This window comes from Eschscholzia californica, unplaced genomic scaffold (genome assembly GCF_041429995.1).
Source record: "Eschscholzia californica isolate CP2 unplaced genomic scaffold, dmEscCali1.0.p SCAF_6, whole genome shotgun sequence".
Classification (NCBI taxonomy): Eukaryota; Viridiplantae; Streptophyta; class Magnoliopsida; order Ranunculales; family Papaveraceae; genus Eschscholzia; species Eschscholzia californica.
Window position 1 is genome coordinate 5,613,317 of NW_028238483.1, and position 19,435 is coordinate 5,632,751.

At 37.3% G+C, this 19,435-nt stretch overlaps 1 protein-coding gene and 1 long non-coding RNA gene across 2 annotated transcripts in view; both read right to left on the minus strand.

Moving 5' to 3' along the window:
• Positions 1-19,435, minus strand: part of LOC147530977 (uncharacterized) — a 62,181-nt gene that overhangs the window by 28,549 nt on the left and 14,197 nt on the right. The window lies entirely within an intron of this gene.
• On the minus strand, positions 4,836-12,100 carry LOC147530978 (putative clathrin assembly protein At1g03050). Its single transcript, XM_086648043.1, has 3 exons — positions 11,586-12,100; positions 6,603-7,315; positions 4,836-6,321 (listed from the first exon to the last, which is right to left on the minus strand). Exons 2-3 carry the CDS (start codon positions 7,279-7,281, stop codon positions 5,174-5,176), a joined length of 1,827 nt encoding a protein of 608 aa, XP_086504169.1. The 5' UTR covers positions 7,282-7,315; positions 11,586-12,100; the 3' UTR covers positions 4,836-5,173.

Genomic DNA, 19,435 nt, shown 5'->3' on the forward strand with positions numbered 1-19,435 from the left:
ACTTCTTTCTACATCTAATTTCTTCCTTTTCCTTCTTTTTCTTATTTGGGTGGCAATAAAATAGCTATTACTTGGATTTCTTGGAGTAAAATTCTTGAGCACAAATGGAGCAAATCTTGGATAAAATGGAGATACATGGGAATATGGATTTTGAACATTCTTGGTGATTTCTTTCCATTAATTTCTTAATATTTTCATTTATTTTACAATGTTAATGAATGTTACTCTAGATTTCATGTATAGTTAACTTAGCAATCTAAGGTTGTGAATGAAACCCATTTTGGATCTTTATAATACTTGTTCTTGATTAATTAAATCCTTTGATGTGCTTTAATGTCTATTGATTGTTTATCTATATGGATTGGATTTTCTTTCCATTACTCATGCCTCATAATTGGATATTTCATGCTTTCGTTATGTTGTTAGATGGAGTATGCTTTTTAGATGATGAATAATAGTTAAGCAATCCGAATCTCTATAAGGTAGACAATTAGAATTAGTAATTATAAAATTGTTTTATCTAGAACATCATCCGGAATCCAAATAGTTCATTATATTGGATCCCGAGTAAATACAAAAGAGATTTAAGTAATTAAGTGCTTGTTTTATAAAGTGAAATTGTGCGGTGGATTTTATAATCTTAGATATCTTCTCACCTCTCTTAGATAGTTTAGTTTTATTTATTTTCTTATTTCTTGCAAATCAATTATCAAATTTATGAGTGGGGTGTGTGTGTGTTTTAGTCTAAGTAGTTATTGACATTTTGATTATTGGGCTAAACTTGCCGTCAATATCCGAAATTGCCTACTTATCCCTTGGGACGATTCACGAATTTACTAACATACTATAATTTGACCCCGTATACTTGCGGGAACCTTGTCCTTTTTTTATGTCGTCATTGGGCTTTGGTAACTGAACCTTGTCCTTTTTTTACGAGAATTTGCAGGATTTCTTCTCTTTTTCGAGTCAGGGGTGTGTAAGAAGAGTATTTAGCCCTTCCGCGTCTATTGCGGTCTCGCTCTTTGACGGGTCTGGTTTCCTCCTGTTCCTTCTTCCTCGGTAGGTCCTTTTCTTATGGGATTTTAGCGACCTCCTTCATCGTTCTGTAATCCTCTTCTTTTTTATAATATGTTGGATCTTTTCTATCAGTTCCCCGAGGTTGTGTGGTTTATCAATTGCGATCTTGTGCATGACATTGTCGGGTCTTATGCCCCTTTTCAAAACTATGCAAGCGACTTTAATATCAAGATCAGGTATTTGTATCATAAGATTCCTGTACCTCTGCCAATAGCTAGCAAAGGATTCTCCCTTTTCTTGGACAACGTTAAATAGGTCCTCTGATGTCTTTCACACCGTATAACTTCCCCTAATGTCGGTGCAAAAAGCCTGTGTCAGTTCTTCAAAGGAATGTATGGACCATGCCTCAAGAGTTTGATACCAAGCTTGCACGTGTCCTGTCAAGACCGTAGTGAAGCCAGGCACCATAGGGATTGATCAGTTGTGCTTAGGCTCAGTAGTGAACTGCAATTTATCAAACATACGCCAGGGTCTTCGGTTCCGTCGTATTTGTCAAGGTGGGCACTTGAAGTTTTTTTGCCTTGGTCCTCCAATATGTCAAACCTATCTGAGTCCTGGTTGGTGCATTCTTCTCTTTGTAGAACCGGGGCAGCTCTGTTACTTGATGCAGGAACACGTGACCCATGATCGGATCAGGCGGCTTCAGATCTGCCTTTTAAGGGCTCCGAGATGTATGGTCGATTCGAGTCCAGCATCCATGCCCGATCCAACTCTTTTTCCCTACAGAGCTGCTTGAGAGTCTCTGCTTGTTCCTTATCGTGACGTGTTGCGAAGGCACTAGCTGGTGTAGAGAATAGCTACCGATAGAGACTTTTCCATTTTCTCTCCAGCTGCTCGTTCCCTTTGGATTGATTCTGCCTCTTCTTCAGCTTTGCGGAGGTCTTCGCGAAGACTTCGTGTATTTTCTTCATCGCGAAGCTTTTCACCTTTGAGGCGTTCGATCTTAGCTCTTAATTCCTTAAGAAGGGAATGTTCGGCTCCAAGCCCACGGGGGGTATTCTCTTGCGAAGAAAATTTTGAAGCAGAAAAAGTAATAAAGGTAATTCTAAAAGAGAATTGAACGAAGCTTCGAGTTATCGAATTGATGATATTTGCTAGAGTTCTGTCCTCCTTCTAGCGCCACTTGTTGATGTCAAAATGTGTCTATCTCAGTTATAAGTCAGGGAAAGAGACTTTGATGCTGAAATGTTTGTTTGGTTGAATCATATTCCGTCTGGATGAATGATGTTCTTCCTTTAGCTCCCGCTCTTGTAAACTTGGGGGAAAACCTGCAAAGAGTTCGGAAACATCTCCGACTCTCAAGACAGTCAGATTGCCCTTTGCAGTTAAAGAATGAGTATTAAATGATCCTTGGGGAACGTATTGAACTTACCTTGGTGAGGGTGATAGGATGCCCTTTTATGGGCTACTTTGGACCGACTGTTATAGACGGTGTGATTCAGGCGGTTGAGGTACACCATGTTGTATTGAAATTACTATTTTGTAGTTAGGGTGTCCTTTTTAGTTTATCTCGTATCTAGGATAAATAGAAGTTCCTTTGTTCAAGGACCCTTCGTAGATATCCTGCTGAGTTAATAAATCTTCTACGAAATGTTTCCTCCTTTGAGACTCTTGAAGCCCAAGTTAATTAAACACTTAGGATCGTAGCGGACTGAGATCTTTAGGAAGATTCGGGATTAAGTCGGTCAGTGTAAGGCGCGCTTCTGTCTTCTTATGTTCAGGGTGTAAGGCATCGGCCTTGCTTACATTGACCCCCCTATACTTCTCGCGAATCCCGGGGCAGACCTGGTTGTATTTTAGGCGGAACAAGGAAGAAGTTCCTTAGATAATCTTGCCGGCCTCCCGATCCTGAGCTTAGGTGGCAGACCACTTCGAGTTTAATTAGATGTCATGTTGCCTCGAGATGGGTTGACCCGTTACGCTTCTGGTCTTTTCTTGACTTCTTGATGACAGTTTTTTTAGGGTAAGGTGAAATGTGGTTCCGCTGGGATCGAGTTGGGATTTGAGTTGTTGATTGGTGATGATTTTACAAGACCCTCCTTTTAGCGCTAATTTGCTGATGTCAAAATTTGTCAATCCGCTTATCAGTCAGAATGTGATGTTGGATCTCGTCGTTATTGATCAATTTGGTCCATTGACTTCCTCTCCTGCTGTTGAGAACCTAGGGAAAAAACTTGCAAGGAGATCGGAAACTTCTCCGACGCTCAAGACAGTCTGATTACCCTTGCGGTTAAAAGATTACGTATTAAATGAAACTTGGAGTTCTTACCTTCTTCAAGGTGAGCTGATGCCCTGTTATAGGCTGATTTGTCTGATTGTTGATAGACGGTGATGATGAGGTGGTTGAAAAAAATCATGTTGGATTGAAATTACTATTTCGTAGTTAAAGGATTTAGGGTTTCGCTTTGAAGTTATCTCGTATCTTTGATATCTACAAAATGCTCTGTTTTAGGATCCATGGTAGATAGTTTTTTTAGTTGATAGATCTTCTACGAGATGTTTCCTCTTTTGAGACTCTTTAAACCCAAGTTAGGTAAATACTCGAGACCCTCACTGACTGTGATCTTTGATTTAATTTGGGATTAATTCGGTAAGTTTGAGGCACAGTTTTACCTTCCCACGTTTTGGGCTTAAGGTATCGGCCTTGCTTACGTGCACTTCCCTGGGCTTCTCGCAAATCCTAAGGCAGTCCTGATTGTATTTGAGCCAGGGCAGGGGTGAAGGCGCCATGGACGATCGTGCCGACCCCCCAGTTCTGGACTTGAGTTGTAAATCACATTCTGATTCAACCTCCCTATTGACTTGGCGCGGGCTGACTCGCTGGGCTTTTGGTCTTCCGTGACTCACCGACCTTTGTGAACTAGTGACCATTTTTTGGATCATTACTTCGAATTACGCTTTGGACCTTCTTCGCCAATGCAAATACGCTTTGGACCTTCTTCGCGATGGTTTCCTTGGTGCCAAACGAGATTCTTTTCTCCTTGAACATTTAAAGTTGTTACACACGGACGGTACAATGTTAGATGATCCGACTCTATTTCGGCGTCTTAGTGGCGACTTCTTTATGTCACTATTACACGTCTTGACTTTACGTTTGTTGTAAACTACCTTAGTCAATTTATGAAGCATCCTCGTTCAAAACAACTAGATGCGGTGACTCGAGTTCCCTAATACTTGAAGGACCCCATGGATAATGGACTTCTCATTTCTTCCTCCAGCACTCTGATCATTTCTGGTTTCACTGATTCTGATTGGACCAGTTTTTCTAGCAGTCGTCGTTTTACCACAAGCTACTTCACTATGCTTGGTGAGAATCCGTTGTCTTGGAAATCCAAGAAACAACCGTCTGTTCCTCAATCTTCTACCGAGGCAAATATCGTGTGCTGCTTCCCTCACTGTCGAACTCCAATGGCTAAAATACTTATTTGATGACTTACACATTTAACTCTCAGAATCGTTTATTGCGACGATATGGCGGCTCTAGACATTGCTGTCAATCTTGTTTTCCGCAAAGGCACTTAACACATCGAAACTGATTGTCATTTCATTCGTGAGAAAATTGAATCAAATAGTTGATACTTCCACAAAACCGCTTGGTTGCCATGACAGAAGATCATCAGAAGATACGAAGAATAGTTTAGTAACAATTTTCTATTGCTAATATGTAAAATATTTACATATATTGTCTTTCCTTATTTACGAATTCTCCACAGAATATCAAAACTCTAATGTGTATTCTTTATATATTACACCAAGGATCAATGAAGCTTTGCCTTGAAGATTATTACACATTTTGTGTCTTCTTCAAATTTAACACGTAAGTTTAACAGTTTGTAACCAGAGTGTCATCCTCTGGTATCTTAAATATCAAATTACAAAACTTAGATTACAATATAGTTTCAACACACCTTCCCTACTAAAATCAACTGACAAGGAACAATCTTTCCGAATTAATTAACTCATGAGCTCTAGTTTTCCAACCAAAACCTCTCTGCATTTCCATCAATGCGACAACAACTTCTAATACGAACACAACAAAGATAGAAGAATTCATACATATTTGTACATTATGTCCTTTTAGAGAAACGATCATCAATCAGTAACCTCCCATCCCATAAGGGTTTCTCTGCAGTGGCTTTCGCATTCCAATATGCCCTTGCATGCCATCCCTTGCATATTGTTCCCACATCATCTGTTCTTCCATTAACAACTTTTGTTTCTTCTCCATCTCTGACAACTGTACATACGTAGGCGGTGCCACCATCAACGAAGCCGCAAATGGGTCTACAGTTACGCCACTGAAGTTCATGTTCCTCGTGTTATTGTTTGATGATGATGCCGAAGAAGAGGGCAGAGGAGGTGCTGGTAATGCCAACATAGGTGATGCTGGTTTACCAGCTGATCCAAATGCTACACTACTTGCACTACCAGTGGCACCATATACCCCATTTGCCATTGCTGTTGCTTGTTGTTCATACATACCATTTAGTAATAACATATCAAAACCACCACCTAGTGTTGCTTTTTGATTCTTCAAGTCACTACTTGATACAACCAATGCTGTCTCCCAATTCCCACCAGCGGCTTCTTCGTTAAATGCTTCCCATTTTGAAGTCGTTGTTGTTGCACCAGTAGTACCATCAAATAATGCTAATGCCAACTTATCTTCTCGTTCTTCACTTGTCATGGTTGAGTTATTGTCTCTTAAGTTCAAGAAATCAACTTCTTCTTCTACTGTTTTTTCCTCTTTCTTGGTTATCTCTGGTTCTTTTTGTTCTTCGACTTGTTCCGTCCAACCTTCAGGAGGTGGTAATGCTTTTATAGAATTCATATCTTGTTCTTGCTCAGCAATAGCTTCAGGTGGTTCTTGTTCGACTTCATAATTATTAGTGACATCATCATTAGTTATTTCTTTAGATGAATCTCTCATGGATGTTAATTTTTCTCTAATGAATTCATCCATGAGTTGAAGTTTCTTTGATGGAATTCTCTCAACATCTGGGTACTCAGAAGATCTAGCAATTCCTACTGCTTTAGACCAGTTGTAGAAGGCGTTTAGATCCTCAAATTGCTTACCAAGTCGAACGAAAATATCATGTATCTTCGTGCATTCAGGGATGTCTAGATCAATGAATCGATCGATCAAGATTGCAATTACTTCTGTTAAGTCTGTGTATATCTGAAAACTGTCTTTAACAATTGAATACAGGGCAACAATCACTACCCTATTGTTCTTTGCAACTCCTGCAGATATGCACATAAATTTATTAGTCGACCTAATAGGGTTAGATGTACTATACTGAGTTAAACTGTTCGTCGAACAAATTTACAATACAACAATGCTACTTTCCTCCACAAAAAGTTGCCTGAATCAAGGCCAAAATTGCAAATGATGTTAGCAATTTGGCGTATACATATATTCTTTTTGTTGAACTATATAATTATTATTAGATAAATAGTAAATATCAGTGAAAATATGTTATTTTATACGATAAGATAATAAATGATAATATAGATGTACGTACCTGTAGGTCGACAAGCTAGAAATCTATCAATCAGGTTTTGAAGATGTTGAGTTCTAGTAAAAACTTGTTCGGTTTTCATATCTCGAACAGGTGTTGCTTTAATAGTTGAAGATGGTGTCCCTGTGCTAAGCTTAGGTTCTTCTTCGAAGTAGTCTTGGTCATCTTCATCGCCCATCATAGTCATACTAAGGGTACGACGTTTACGTCCATACATTCGGAACTCAAGTTGCTCATCAAGATACAATGCATAAGTTCGAACAAAAGCCGAATAATCCCAAGAATCAGAGTTAGACCTAGAGTCCCGAAAGTCGGACATATTAAGTAAACGAGTACCTCTTCGAGTAGCAAAGAACATCTCTTGTTCATAAGCAGGATCCCCTTCCAAGAGTAGTCTATGTATTAACATGAGTGTTTTAAGTGCCACAGTCCAGTTCTTAGTTTTGTTGAGTCTTCTTGAGAGTGTATTCACACAAGAACTAATATAAGCCCGAGAATAACAAGTTAAGCTCAGTATCTCTCGTACGTGCTTTTCTTCGGCAGGTTGTTCTTCATGACGAGTTGCCTTGACGATTGCGACATCAAGATCGGAAATGGAATTGCTACTGCTGACTTTGGCTAGTCCAATACTTGTTCGGTCCTTTACCGCCCCAAGAGCTCTTCGGATCTTACTGGGAGCCATTGATATACTTACAAGCTAAAAGTGAGGCTAGCTCCTGTGAGAGTGAAAGTTGAAATGAAGACATGTATATGAAGAAATGGAAAAAATAAACTAATAAAGACTTGACTATATATTTTTCAAAAACCACCGAAAAAGAATACTACAATCTCAAAATTGCGAAAAAAAAAATCAGTAGGGATATAAAGTCACCAAGAGGACAATAACGAATCCAAAGTAACTTTTCTATCTTAGTCCTATTTTCTCCCAAACGTTTCACCGTTTTTTCAGGCGTGCTTTTTCAATTTACCGATATTGTCTAGATCTATTTTTATTTTTGAAGTGGTTTTTTGGTTTTTAAACTGTTATTTTTGCTGTTTTTTATTGCTTGAGCGTTTTAGATCTTTCTTTCTGTTTTTTATGACCATTTTTACCAAGTATTGCGTTTATGTTTGAAAGTGTTTTTTTTTTTACTTTTACCCTTATTTTTGTAGTTTTTTTTTTCTTTTAGGAGGCATTTTTTAGGTTTTTTGTTTGTTCTTTTAACCGTTTTATTTTACCAAATGTTGTTCTATTTTTATTTTTACTGAAGTGTTTATTTTAGTTTTTTACCATTACTTTGGTTTCTTTATTTTTTCATATCTTTTTACTGTTTTTTGTTGTTTTTCCATTTGTGGATATTTTTTCTTAAAATTTTGTGGAGCACAGTTTTTCAAACAAACTCAAGTACACCAGTTTCTCCCAAACGAACACTAGTTTGTACCGATCATTTCACTCATATTTTTAACTAAAGTCAAATAGTCATAAGAAAACCAAGAAACGAATGGGTCACCCCATGTCCAGCTCACTATGGAAGTGAATCTGAAAAAGCTCTGTTACCTAACTCCAGAATCGAGAGGTCGGCACGAGTTTCTTAGGCGCCTCAAGTCTTGCTCTAACTCTAAAACAAACCAGACTAGCCTGGTTAAGGCTCTACTTTGGACCTTGAAGAAGTAATGGAGATCTAGGGAAATCGACTCGGACCTTAAGCCTGTCCAATTTCAAGACATGGAAAGGTCGTCCGAGTCAAGATTTACCCAACCTAATCCTTCTGGTCTGGAAAAGATAAAGGAATTATCAACTAAACAAGGGAGGTTTGTTTGAGCTCTAAGAAAAGTTTGGACAAACTAGCCAAAAAATTAACTCTCTATATGTGATTCGCGAATCAACGAGAAAGATCTATTAAATCCGAAAGATACATAAACAAGGAAAGTTATCCCTTTAACAATCATTAGAGTGTGGTTCATCTTAGCCGGTGCTTGATCACCGCATCATCTCAGTTGATCATCATGTTCCGTCAACCGAGCTTATGTAAGCATACCAGGTTTACGCTTATCAAGGAACGAATGTTCAACTCCTAAACTCAGACTTTGAATTCAATTCTTTAACTGCAAAAACATCCTACTGACTTGAGCTTCAGAGAGGTTTCTGAGTTTTTTGTGGGTTTTGTCCCTCAACTAGTCACAAGGAGAAATTCATTGTTTGGTTCATTGGTTCTTCATTATTTGAGTGATATCCTAAAGCTAAATTTAGACATCATCAGAAACAAACTACAATGTCAAAAAGAATATTATTTTGTATTGATCTGACACTTTCGTTAGTTCTTCATCATCTGAGTGATATCATAAAGACAACATTGACATCTTAAAAACAAACTAAAATGTTGAAAAATATGAATTTTGTATCGAACACAGACTAGTTTGTACCAAACAAACATCAATTGGTACCAAATAACACATGTTTGTACCATACAAACGCCTGTTTGTACAGTTTAAAAAATCAACTAGTTTATACAAATAACAAGCACAAGTACCAAAGTCAATACCAATACGTACCAAACACATACCATTTTGTACCAAACAAACACTGGTTTGTCCCAAAAACAAAATCCAACTTGTACTAAACTTTTTTTCCCCAACAAATATCACTTTAAACCGATTATATCATCTTTTTTAACAACATTTTAAACCGATTAAACCAAATTGAATTTGAATAAAAAAGATAGACAATCACATCAATCAAATCGCAGAAACAAAATTTGTTATCTTGTTGGAAAGAAACCTGAAACATCATCAAACATCAAACCATGGATTAACAAATCAATAAACAAGAATATGCGAGAAAGGCAGAAACATCGATCAACCACCAAACATCAGACATGGACTTACCAAAACACCACAAAACAAATCATAAATTAAAGCAAACCATATCAAGAACCACAAAATATATAAAATTGGATCTACTGTTTTCAGTCAATCAAAAAGCAAAGAAGAAGATCGATTATTTTCGATCTATTTACTATGTTTACTCACCCACACAAAGAGTTAATTACGGTCTGGCCCTTAATTTGTGACCAAACTAACCGTTATGGTCCTCATAAGCGTCTGAGAATTAGTTTTGGCCCCAAAGACCCAATCCTTTTGTTGAACTTTTTAAAAGTATCCTTGTGCCATTCTTGTAATTTTGATCTTTTTTTAATCCACCTTAACCACTTTTTCTCCTCCACATCATCAAATACGGTCCTCCATCCACCTCACCTCTTTTTCTTCTTATATTTTTTCATGATCATCAGTAAGAGGTTTTCGGTTGACAACCTCCTATGGAGAGATTCAAAATTACTTTTTTCTCTTCTTTCTCTCTCTTTCTCTCCCTCTTCTCTCTCCTCTCTTATCATCTCTAGAGGCTAAAGGGGAGGAAAACCCATCGCCAAATTTTTCGTCTGGTGGAACCGGACTTCAATCTATATCAGAACATCCAGATTTAGACATAGGTCTGGTAAACTAGACTTACACCAACACTCGTCTTGTAACACTAGACCTTTTTCATATGGTTTTTCTAGAAGAAATTCCCGAGAAGGGGTTCTCCTCCCCTTCACTGAAGAGAGAAGAAAAAGAAAAGAAAAAGAGAGAGAGAAGGGTAAAAAGGGAAGAGAAATTTTTTATGGTCGCCAGACAAAGTTGTTGGTCGGGAACCTCCTAACGACGACTGTGAAGAAGAAGAAGAAGAAGAAGTGAGGTGGAGAGACGCGAGTGCTTGATGATGTAGAATATGGAGGTGATGCGAAGGAGAAAACAAAAAGGTTGTGGTTGATTAATAAAAAAAAAAAATCAAAATTACCAGAAAGCCAAAAAGGCACTTTTGAAAATTTACAAAAAAAAATATTGGTCTTTAGGAGCCAAAATGAACTGTCGGGACACTTATAGAGGCCAAAACGACTTGTTAGTCACAAATTGTAGGCCAAAAGAGAATTAACCTTTTCTGTTATTTCACTTTTTTCACTTGACTTGGATCAATTTATTTTAACTAAGTGAAGTGTTATTTGCACAAACACCAGTCAAGTGTTATTTGCACAAACACCAATTTGGTTGGCAATCTCACGGACCACCACAACTATCAATCTTTCACACACACTCTCTCTCTCCTGCTTACTCTCTCCTTCTCCTTATTTCTTCATCTCCTCCCCTTTTCTCTAGTGTTTCGGACCCTCGATCGAGTATCTCATCAGAGGTAAAATTTTCCCCCACAAATCTCACACAAATTTTCAACACTACTTTATTTTAATATTTTCGACGACCCACCGCTATTTCTACGAATGAGAAAGAGTTATTTTGTCTGAAGTCCTACTAACTAAAAGACATTTTAAGGTGTTTTGTACTTCTAAAGTGTAATTAACTTGAGACGCACTTTTTTTTTTTTTTATTCTTTTTCTTTCTTTCTTTCTTTTTTTTTTTTTTTTTTTTTTTTACGATTTTCATTCATTTTAATTGAAGTTGGCGTAAACTTGTTATAGGTTAATATATAAATACCAAAACTATTGTTGCTTTCCCTCTAAAATAAATTTCTTTATTTCTAAATATAAATATTCACAATATCCAATTTATGATTATGGTATATACTTTGAAGTCTTAATATAAAAAAGTTGCTCACAATTTATAGCTTTGTTAGTAAAGCATGTACTCTGAAATCTTAGAGTCTCAGGTACGATTCCTACCAGAAGTGAAATTCATGGTATATTGAATTTAGGCTATTAAAGTTGTAAATAGAATACTTTAATTGGGCTATAGGCTTCTTATCATACCATATTAATGTATCAATACCATTGTAATGATTATCGTAGTCACTTTCCAACAAAAAATTTATGTACAAAATCTAATTCAAATGAAAATAACTGAACAAAGGAAATGCATTAAGAAGGACATCGATTGGCCTGTCGGGTTCAGGATCTTATTGTTATTAAAACAAAATTTTGGATATTGTAAGAGATTAAAAGAAAAGAAATCAACACTTACTCAGCACAAGGATGGTAGCAGCTTTTAAATGATATTATGCGCGAGTCTTCGGTGTCAATCCTGAATTTGGCCGGGTGTTTATAGTGAGAGAGAGAAGGAAAATTAAAAGCAATTTTGTAAAGAAAAGAATGAAGAGAAGGAAGCAACTCTCTTCTCCTCCTCCTCCTCTTCTCCCTTTCTCTCTCTTCTTCTGTCTTTTTTGTGATATAGTTGTCTCTGAATGGAGGATTAAACCATGTTATCATTTGAATAATTTCACTTAAGAGATTCATCATTGAATGCCATAAAATTAGGATGAAAGTTCGGATTGTTACTGGACATATTTAAACCATGTGTTGTCCTAAGATTGGGTACTGGTCAAAATTCTGTTTCTTCACCTTCATTCTTACCCTTTGACCATTTCCTTGATTTGTCTCAGCCTTGTAGGATATAATTCCTTCCTCTTCTCATAAGTAAGATGACCCAGCCAGTGGGGGATCTGGGATATTGATTGAGGAGAAGCAAAAAACAAAGATAAATTTAAGACAAAATTTGTTTGCAATTATAAGAAAAATTAGTTCTAATTTCAGACTTGTGAAATGTATCTATTACTCATTAAAATATCTTTTTTTTACTACTTTAAACTCAATACAAAATATTTTTCATAAAAAAAAAAAAAAAAAGAGATTGTAACCGACAAGTCTAAATTAATGTCATTCCAATAAATTCGGTATATATATATATACGATATTGTGCGTATCGACATTATGTTTATAAAGCGCTAGCGATGTACTAAGTCTGGACAAAAAGAATAGATTGTTGAGCAATAAAAAAACTTACCCATAAATTAAACAGTCAGCAATGTAATTGTATAGAGTGCCAACACACTTGACAGTCACACTATAACAAATATTCACATTCATTTTCCCATTGCTATGTGTAAGAGAGAAGAAGATGAGAAGGAAGATGAGAAGAAACCAAACTGAATTCTGAGTTTGATTTGGGAATTTATAAGAGGGTTTTGTTGGGTTTCTTGGTTGGTACTTTTTCACAAAGTAGGACTCATTTTCCTCATTCATGTCTTGTTCTTTCAACCAGACTTCATGATGAGTTAAGCTACTTCTGAGTTCTCCTAAACTCAATACTCCTTCTCTATTTTGAATTGTAATGACAAACTGTGAGTATTCTTTTCCTAATCCTTGTAAGGCTATTCTAGTTAATTCAACATCACTAACTCTATCATTTACTGCTACAAGGGAATCAGCTAGGGTTTTGATCATACTTAAGGATTCAGAGATGGAAGATGTACCTTTCTTGATGGTTTGTAGTTTATGCCTCAATGATGACTTCTTGGCTTCGAATTCTTGAAGATAAATCTGTTCAAGATATCTCCAAATGTCTCTTGTTGTTTTCAACCCCAGAATATCTGATGCTATAGATTGATTGATTGTGGCTTTGATGAAAGATTTTGCGAAACTGTCATTCTTCCTCCATTGAAGATAGATAGGATTCACAATATCTCTTCCTTAAACCACAGTCAATTGTGGAGGTTCTTCATACGATCCATCGATATAGCACATAAGATCATTACCAATTAACGCATTTTCGATTTGGTCTTTCCAAATTAAGAAGTTAGAACCATCTAACCTTGTATAAATTAGATTGGTTATGTCAGCATTGTAAGAAATTTGACCAGAATTAGGGTTCATAACTTGAGGATTGTTGATGATTTCTGGTTGTTCCATGAAATGAGATTAATTCTCTGATTCTATGATACAGAAGATGATCTCATAGTTGCGTATTAGAAGATTGAATACTCCGATTCTTTGATGACGGAAGTTTCAACTCCTTTTGATCGATTTTGGTCTCGTCCCAATTTTAGGGTTTCTTGAATCAATTTTGATCTTAACCCTAGGGCTCTGATACCATGAAAGAAAGCAAGATTATCATTCACTTTTCATTAACCAAAAGATTACAACGAGATTGACTTATATAGTTCATCAATCTAGAGAGAGAGTCGGTTATAAGTTTGTTAAGACTAATTATATCTTAACTATCATTAACTAACATTTAAACTAACCAACTAATTATGCACACAAATGATTTGCACGTGCGACAGAGTGAGGACAATTCAGTTTGGTTTCTTCTCATCTTCCTTCTCATCTTCTTCTCTCTTACACTATGTCCTAATTAAAACAACAACATCTCTCACCTATTTTTTGACCATGAACTATATATTCTTCGTCTAAATCATGAATATCTTCGGTTATATGATCCGAACAGACTATAACAATTATGACGATGATGGGTCCACTAATGAAAAATTCAAAATGATTCAAATATAAATGATGCTTCAACTAAACTCAATTTTACGACGTTGATCATTTATATAAAACATAACATCTTTTCTTTGTGTTTTGACTTTTCTTTGTATACTTCGGAAATAGAGCAATGATGTGGCGTTAAAATGCCACATTTGGATCGCTTAACTTCGATGAGTTAGTTCTTTTCGTGTTTTATTTCTAATTATTTATAAGTTTTTCTTGGTAGGTACCTTATTTGGAGTTTGACGCTTCATTCGGAATAAAACAGAACAGTTATCACATTTTATCTCATGTGGAAGAGACCGGAAGGAAAGAGAGACCAGGGGTATTTTGGTAATTTTGGAAGAGATCAGAGGTTAAGTGGCAAGTGGAGTCGATGGTGAATCCGGCGGCGAAAACGGAAGTCGAATCGGAGTTCGGACAAAAAAGTTATGGAAGAAGGAAGTTGAGGGTCATTTTTGTCTTTTCTGAAAATTAGATGAAGTAGAGACAATTATGAAGGCACCCCTTGATTTCTAAATGGAACTCAAAACTCAAAGTCCAAGGGTCCAAGGAAGAAGACCAAAGAGACATTTTATGAGCACCTCAATTCAAGTCAAAGACTAATTAAGTAGTCAAAGTCAAGTCAAGTCAAGAATTTCAATTTAGTAAAGAAAAGAATAAGGCTGATTGGGTCTTCATTTTCTCCATTAGCTAGGGTTTGAGTTGGGAGCTAGAGAGGTTCTAGGGTTTGGAAGTGTGGGATTTTCGGTAGAGAGAGGAAGAGAAGGTGTTGCCGGCCAAGCTTTGGCCGGCACGGGAAGAAAAAGGAGCAGTTCGGGAGAAGTTCCAACCGAGCTTCACCATTAAAGAAGCTCGGTTCTTCAAGGCAGCAGAAGCTCGGGGCGATACGGACTCGGTTAGGGAGTTGCTCGGGACACACTAAGCAGCACGGGACAGTAGCTTCTCGACCGGAATCTTCAAATTTTGTTGGCCGGAATTTCTTAACTTTGGCCGGTGGTTCTTGACTTTTCCGACCACCTTCTTGACTGGAAAGTTTAGGGGTTTTGCTCCCTTGATTATTGTCTTGAATCCCTTGTCATCCTATTGTGTTTTTGGTTGATATTTCCAGAGAGAGAAAGCTTAAGTGAAGCTTTCATGGTGGATTTTTAGTTTGGAGGAAGAAGAAGGTTCTGTTACTAAGGGGAACCCTAGTTTTCACTGAGGGGACACCTAATCTGCTCTGTTAAGGGGAAATCAGGATATTGCTAGGGGGAGATTGGCAGCACATACATATTCATATTTTCCAACTATCCTAGCCTCGCGCCATCATCGAAAAAGGGGGATTTCAATCTTAACTTTGTCTTACTTTATCTTCTTACTTTTATTATTTGTATCGCCATGTCTAGCTAGCTTTTGTAGTCGGATACTCGTGAAACATGTTTTGATGTGACAAAAGAGTTTTATTGCTTTTAATGATAAAATCTTTCGGGTTTTTAGACCGTTCATGGACTAGAATCTGAGTTATACAAAGAGTTCATTGACCAATCCAAGTAAATGGGTGAAGTTAACTAACTTTTCATGCTTATTGATTATTAGTAATAGTCACTATCGATTTTGTGGATCGAAGTATCCTCACTTTATTCTTGCTCGACCATTTTTCCCGAATCTCTCTCACCTCTCACTCTTAGATTAGATCATTTTATTTGTTTATTTATTATAAACCAATCAAAACCCCAATTATCATCTTTTCATTTTAGTCTGAGTTAGTGGTTGACACCTAGACCGGTGGGCTAGACTTTCTCGATATTCTTATTACCTTCCTATCTTCGTGGATCGATCCCGGTCTTACCGGGTTATTACTTGAAGCCTGTATACTTGCGGGTGGCGACCTTTTAGGGTAACCTTTTAGGCCCATCAAGTTTTTGGCGCCGCTGCCGGGGATAGGTTTAGTAGTTTGGATATTGTTTGTTTTGTTCATTAGTTTAGTGTTATTTGTTAACTTAGACGTTTTTGTTTATTTTCGTAGTTTCTGACTCTTTCTTGTTTTCAGGAACTACTTTAAGAAAAAAGCCGAAAGAAGAAGAATATAGGAGCGAAGGAAAAGAAAGAAATCGGAAGGAAAAACGAAACGAGAGGAGCATTCGCTAGTATCGTATTCTATCTCTTTCTTTCTTACTTGTGTGTGATTGGTTGGATAAGTTTTGATTTGCATTGATAGCTTGTTTGTTAGTTCCTTGAGTATTGTGACATCATGGCACGTTATTTTAACGGTTGGGCATTCCATGTTGATGATGATGATGACCTTGATATGAGGAGTTCCATCACTACCCGACCTGGTATGACCTTCGGGGAATACCAACAGATGAGTAGAAACGAGCCTGACCGACCTGGTATGACATTTGGGGATTATCAACGAATGTCTAGAAACGGTCCGATTAGTGAGTGGAGTAAACCAGAACATGATCGATCTCGTATGACATTAGGAGAATACCGACAAATGTATAGAGATGGTCAAATTAGTGATGGATATGGTCTGACACCAAATATGTATGAGAGACCTTATAGTCCACACTATTTTGAGACCAATGATTTTAGAGACAGGTATGATCCTGATATGTACGATGAGAGTTATGATCAAGAGTCGTCATTGAATTACACTAGTGAGCCTTATTATGAGGAGACCCTTGAAGAGTCCACGAGTCGTCTTAGAGAGATGATGTCACAATTTGCGACTCAAATGACGCAGGAGATTGAGTCATTGACTCAACAGGTAAAGATGCTTAAGTCACAGTTATTCGTCGACGAGGAAGGGGTTTCACCACCCCAAACTCAAGAGGGTACTAGGTACGATGACGAGGGTAATACGTCTAACCCTAGTACTAAGTTAAATGTCGATGAATTTACTGATAGTACCTTAGAGCCTGAACGGTCTGATGGCCTTGTTGTCTTGTTTCCTCCACCAGTGTCGTCTCACCATGATAGGACTACATTAGACGTTGATGTTCAGGGTGATGGCTCTACGAGCAAGTTTGAGGATGACATGATTATGAACTATCTGATTTTTGACACTTGTAAGGAGTCAGTGTTAGATGCAATTCTAGGAAGGCTTGCTATTATAACTGACTGCGAGGCTCCAGATGCCTTTGAGGATCTTGATGACTTAGTAGTTAGAGACATGTTGGATAGTTTGTCAGACTATTTACCTAAGGAAACCATGGACCTTGACTTGGTCCCCGAGCCTATTGCCTTACCCTTAGAGTCTAGTTCGACTTTCCACATGATCTCAAACTCGGTTGTTGATCCCTTTTGGGACATTTCAGACGTCTTTCCAAAGACATCTATGGACATAGTGGATATTCTGTCAACTAAGCTTTCAGATGATTTTTTGCCTTCGACTGATATTTTGACCCTTCACGTGTATGTCGATCCTTTTGATGATTTCTTTGTTGTCGTTCCTTCTATTTATGCCTACTTAGTGGACTGTGCACCCACTAAGTTTGGGGATGGCTTGTTCTCTTTTATCGTCTCATGTGCACTTCATATTCTTTATCTTTTTGTGAGACGATTAGCACCTGCATATAGCTTTCTTTGGGTTGACCCCCAAAATTTCCGTCTCTTATTGTATGATCTTTGACTGATTGAGATGGGTCTTGATGTTTGTGGGTATCATCTCTGGAAACCCTCTACGAGACAGAACTCGTGCTCTTGCGAAAGCAAGAGAATCAACGGCTAATTGCATAGCTCAATGCAATCGTGTTTACCCGCGTTAGTGGTCATTTTTATGGTCATGATCTTATGTACTTCATTCTCATATTTCTTGTTGATCATAGGAGCATTTCTTACTTGTTTTGCTTCTGAGGCATGGTTTGTTCCAAGTTTGGGGATGGCGACGAGCTCGACATCAACTTGGAACCTGTTCATACACGAGTCTCGGTAGTAGTATCTCTTATTTCCTCCACCTATGGTAATATCTTTCCATTCTTCTCTTTAAATTAATATGTCTTTTTGGTGAGTATATGGTTGAAACATTGAGGACAATGTTAGTTTTAAGTTTGGGGATGGGGTATGACTTTCAGCCGTGACCATGGGGTTTCAAAAGACAAGAGAGTTCAATAATTCGACCAAATTTGAAAATTTTTGGGTAGATTTGATATGACTTTAGTGGTATGCTTAAGTATGTTGATGCATGTGTTCTAGTTTTGGTGAATGTTATGCATGTTATTAGTCTTTTTCATGAATGTTAAGTCCTTTAGTGTTTGTTTTCTGATCATATGAGTAGCATCCTAAGGAAAAAGAAACATTTCTAAGGGACCTAGAAGAGTCATTAGTGGAGACTTAAACCCATGTGAGATATCTGAGCCTTTATATTGTTTTCGAGTGTACTCTTCTGCGCTAACTCTGAGTAGAATGAAAAGCTACTCAACCTCGTAACTTTTAAAAGAGCTTAGACGATCTCATGAGCTCAACTTTCTTAGCCACTAGGAGTGACATCAGGATAGCGACCTTACCCTTGTAGTCCATGAAACCTGACAATAGTGTCAACTTTAGGGAAACGGATACTCCACCACCCATTCACATACTACTCCCGAGAATGAAGACTTGGAAAGTATAGAAAAAGAATGTGAAACAAAGTGAGAATGAAGAAAAAGTTGTTTGTTGAGAATACTAGTGTTCTTGTTTTGTTATGAAAAAAGTAAAAAAAAAAAAAAGAAAAAGGAAAAAAAAAAGTGAAAAGAAAAAAAAAATTGAGTTTACTTGTTATTTTGTTTGTGTTGTGAATAATAAAGTGTTCAAAGCAAAAGCTAAATTTAGAAGTTGTTTGAACGTTCTTTTTATTGAAGGCGTCGACATTCTCGGGATTTCACTACTTTCATCTCATTACTTGTATCCGTTGACCTATAGGAAACACTGTTAGAGGGTAGAGTGGGTGAGAAGGGTGAGTGAGCTTCCCCATTCCATTTTAGTGGTTATTTCCATTCTTTAGAGATCATTTCATTTTAAAACTTGTTATCCTCATTTGTTTTGTATGTGTTGAGTTTCACTTTATTCCATGCTCACACATTAGAGTGAACCATTATTATATATTCTTGAGTGATTTCATGTTTTTGAGTGTATAACCGTGAGGCTAAAGTAGAGGCGAAATGTACTAAGATAGGAATCGAGGTTTTGTAACTTTGAACTTAGATGATGCTCATTATGATTGGACGCTTACATTTTCGGATGAGACTACTAGTGAGGAGACTTTTAGCATTTATATGCGTCTATCGATTTTGGTTCGCTTGTTTAGCATGCTTGAGTGTGTCATTTGTTGTCATTATCTTATTTACATCGTTGTTGAACTCTTTTAGGTCTTTGGAATCTTGAATTTTGTGGGTATATTCTCTGGAAACCCTCACGAGACGACACTCGTCCACTAGGGGTAACCTAGGGGTTTAACGGCTTATTGCATACGCTAAATGCAATCGGGATTCCTCCGAAAGTGAGTTAGGATTTTACTTTAAGTTTGTTTGCTCGAGGACTAGCAAATTCTAAGTTTGGGGATGTTTGATGTGGCGTTAAAATGCC

Excerpts from the sequence above, each read along its gene's own strand:
- LOC147530978 (XM_086648043.1), bottom strand. The coding sequence starts at position 7,281 with ATGGCTCCCAGTAAGATCCGAAGAGCTCTTGGGGCGGTAAAGGACCGA. Across the intron at positions 6,322-6,602 it reads TCTAGCTTGTCGACCTACAG|GAGTTGCAAAGAACAATAGG; the intron begins GTACGTACATCT and ends GCATATCTGCAG.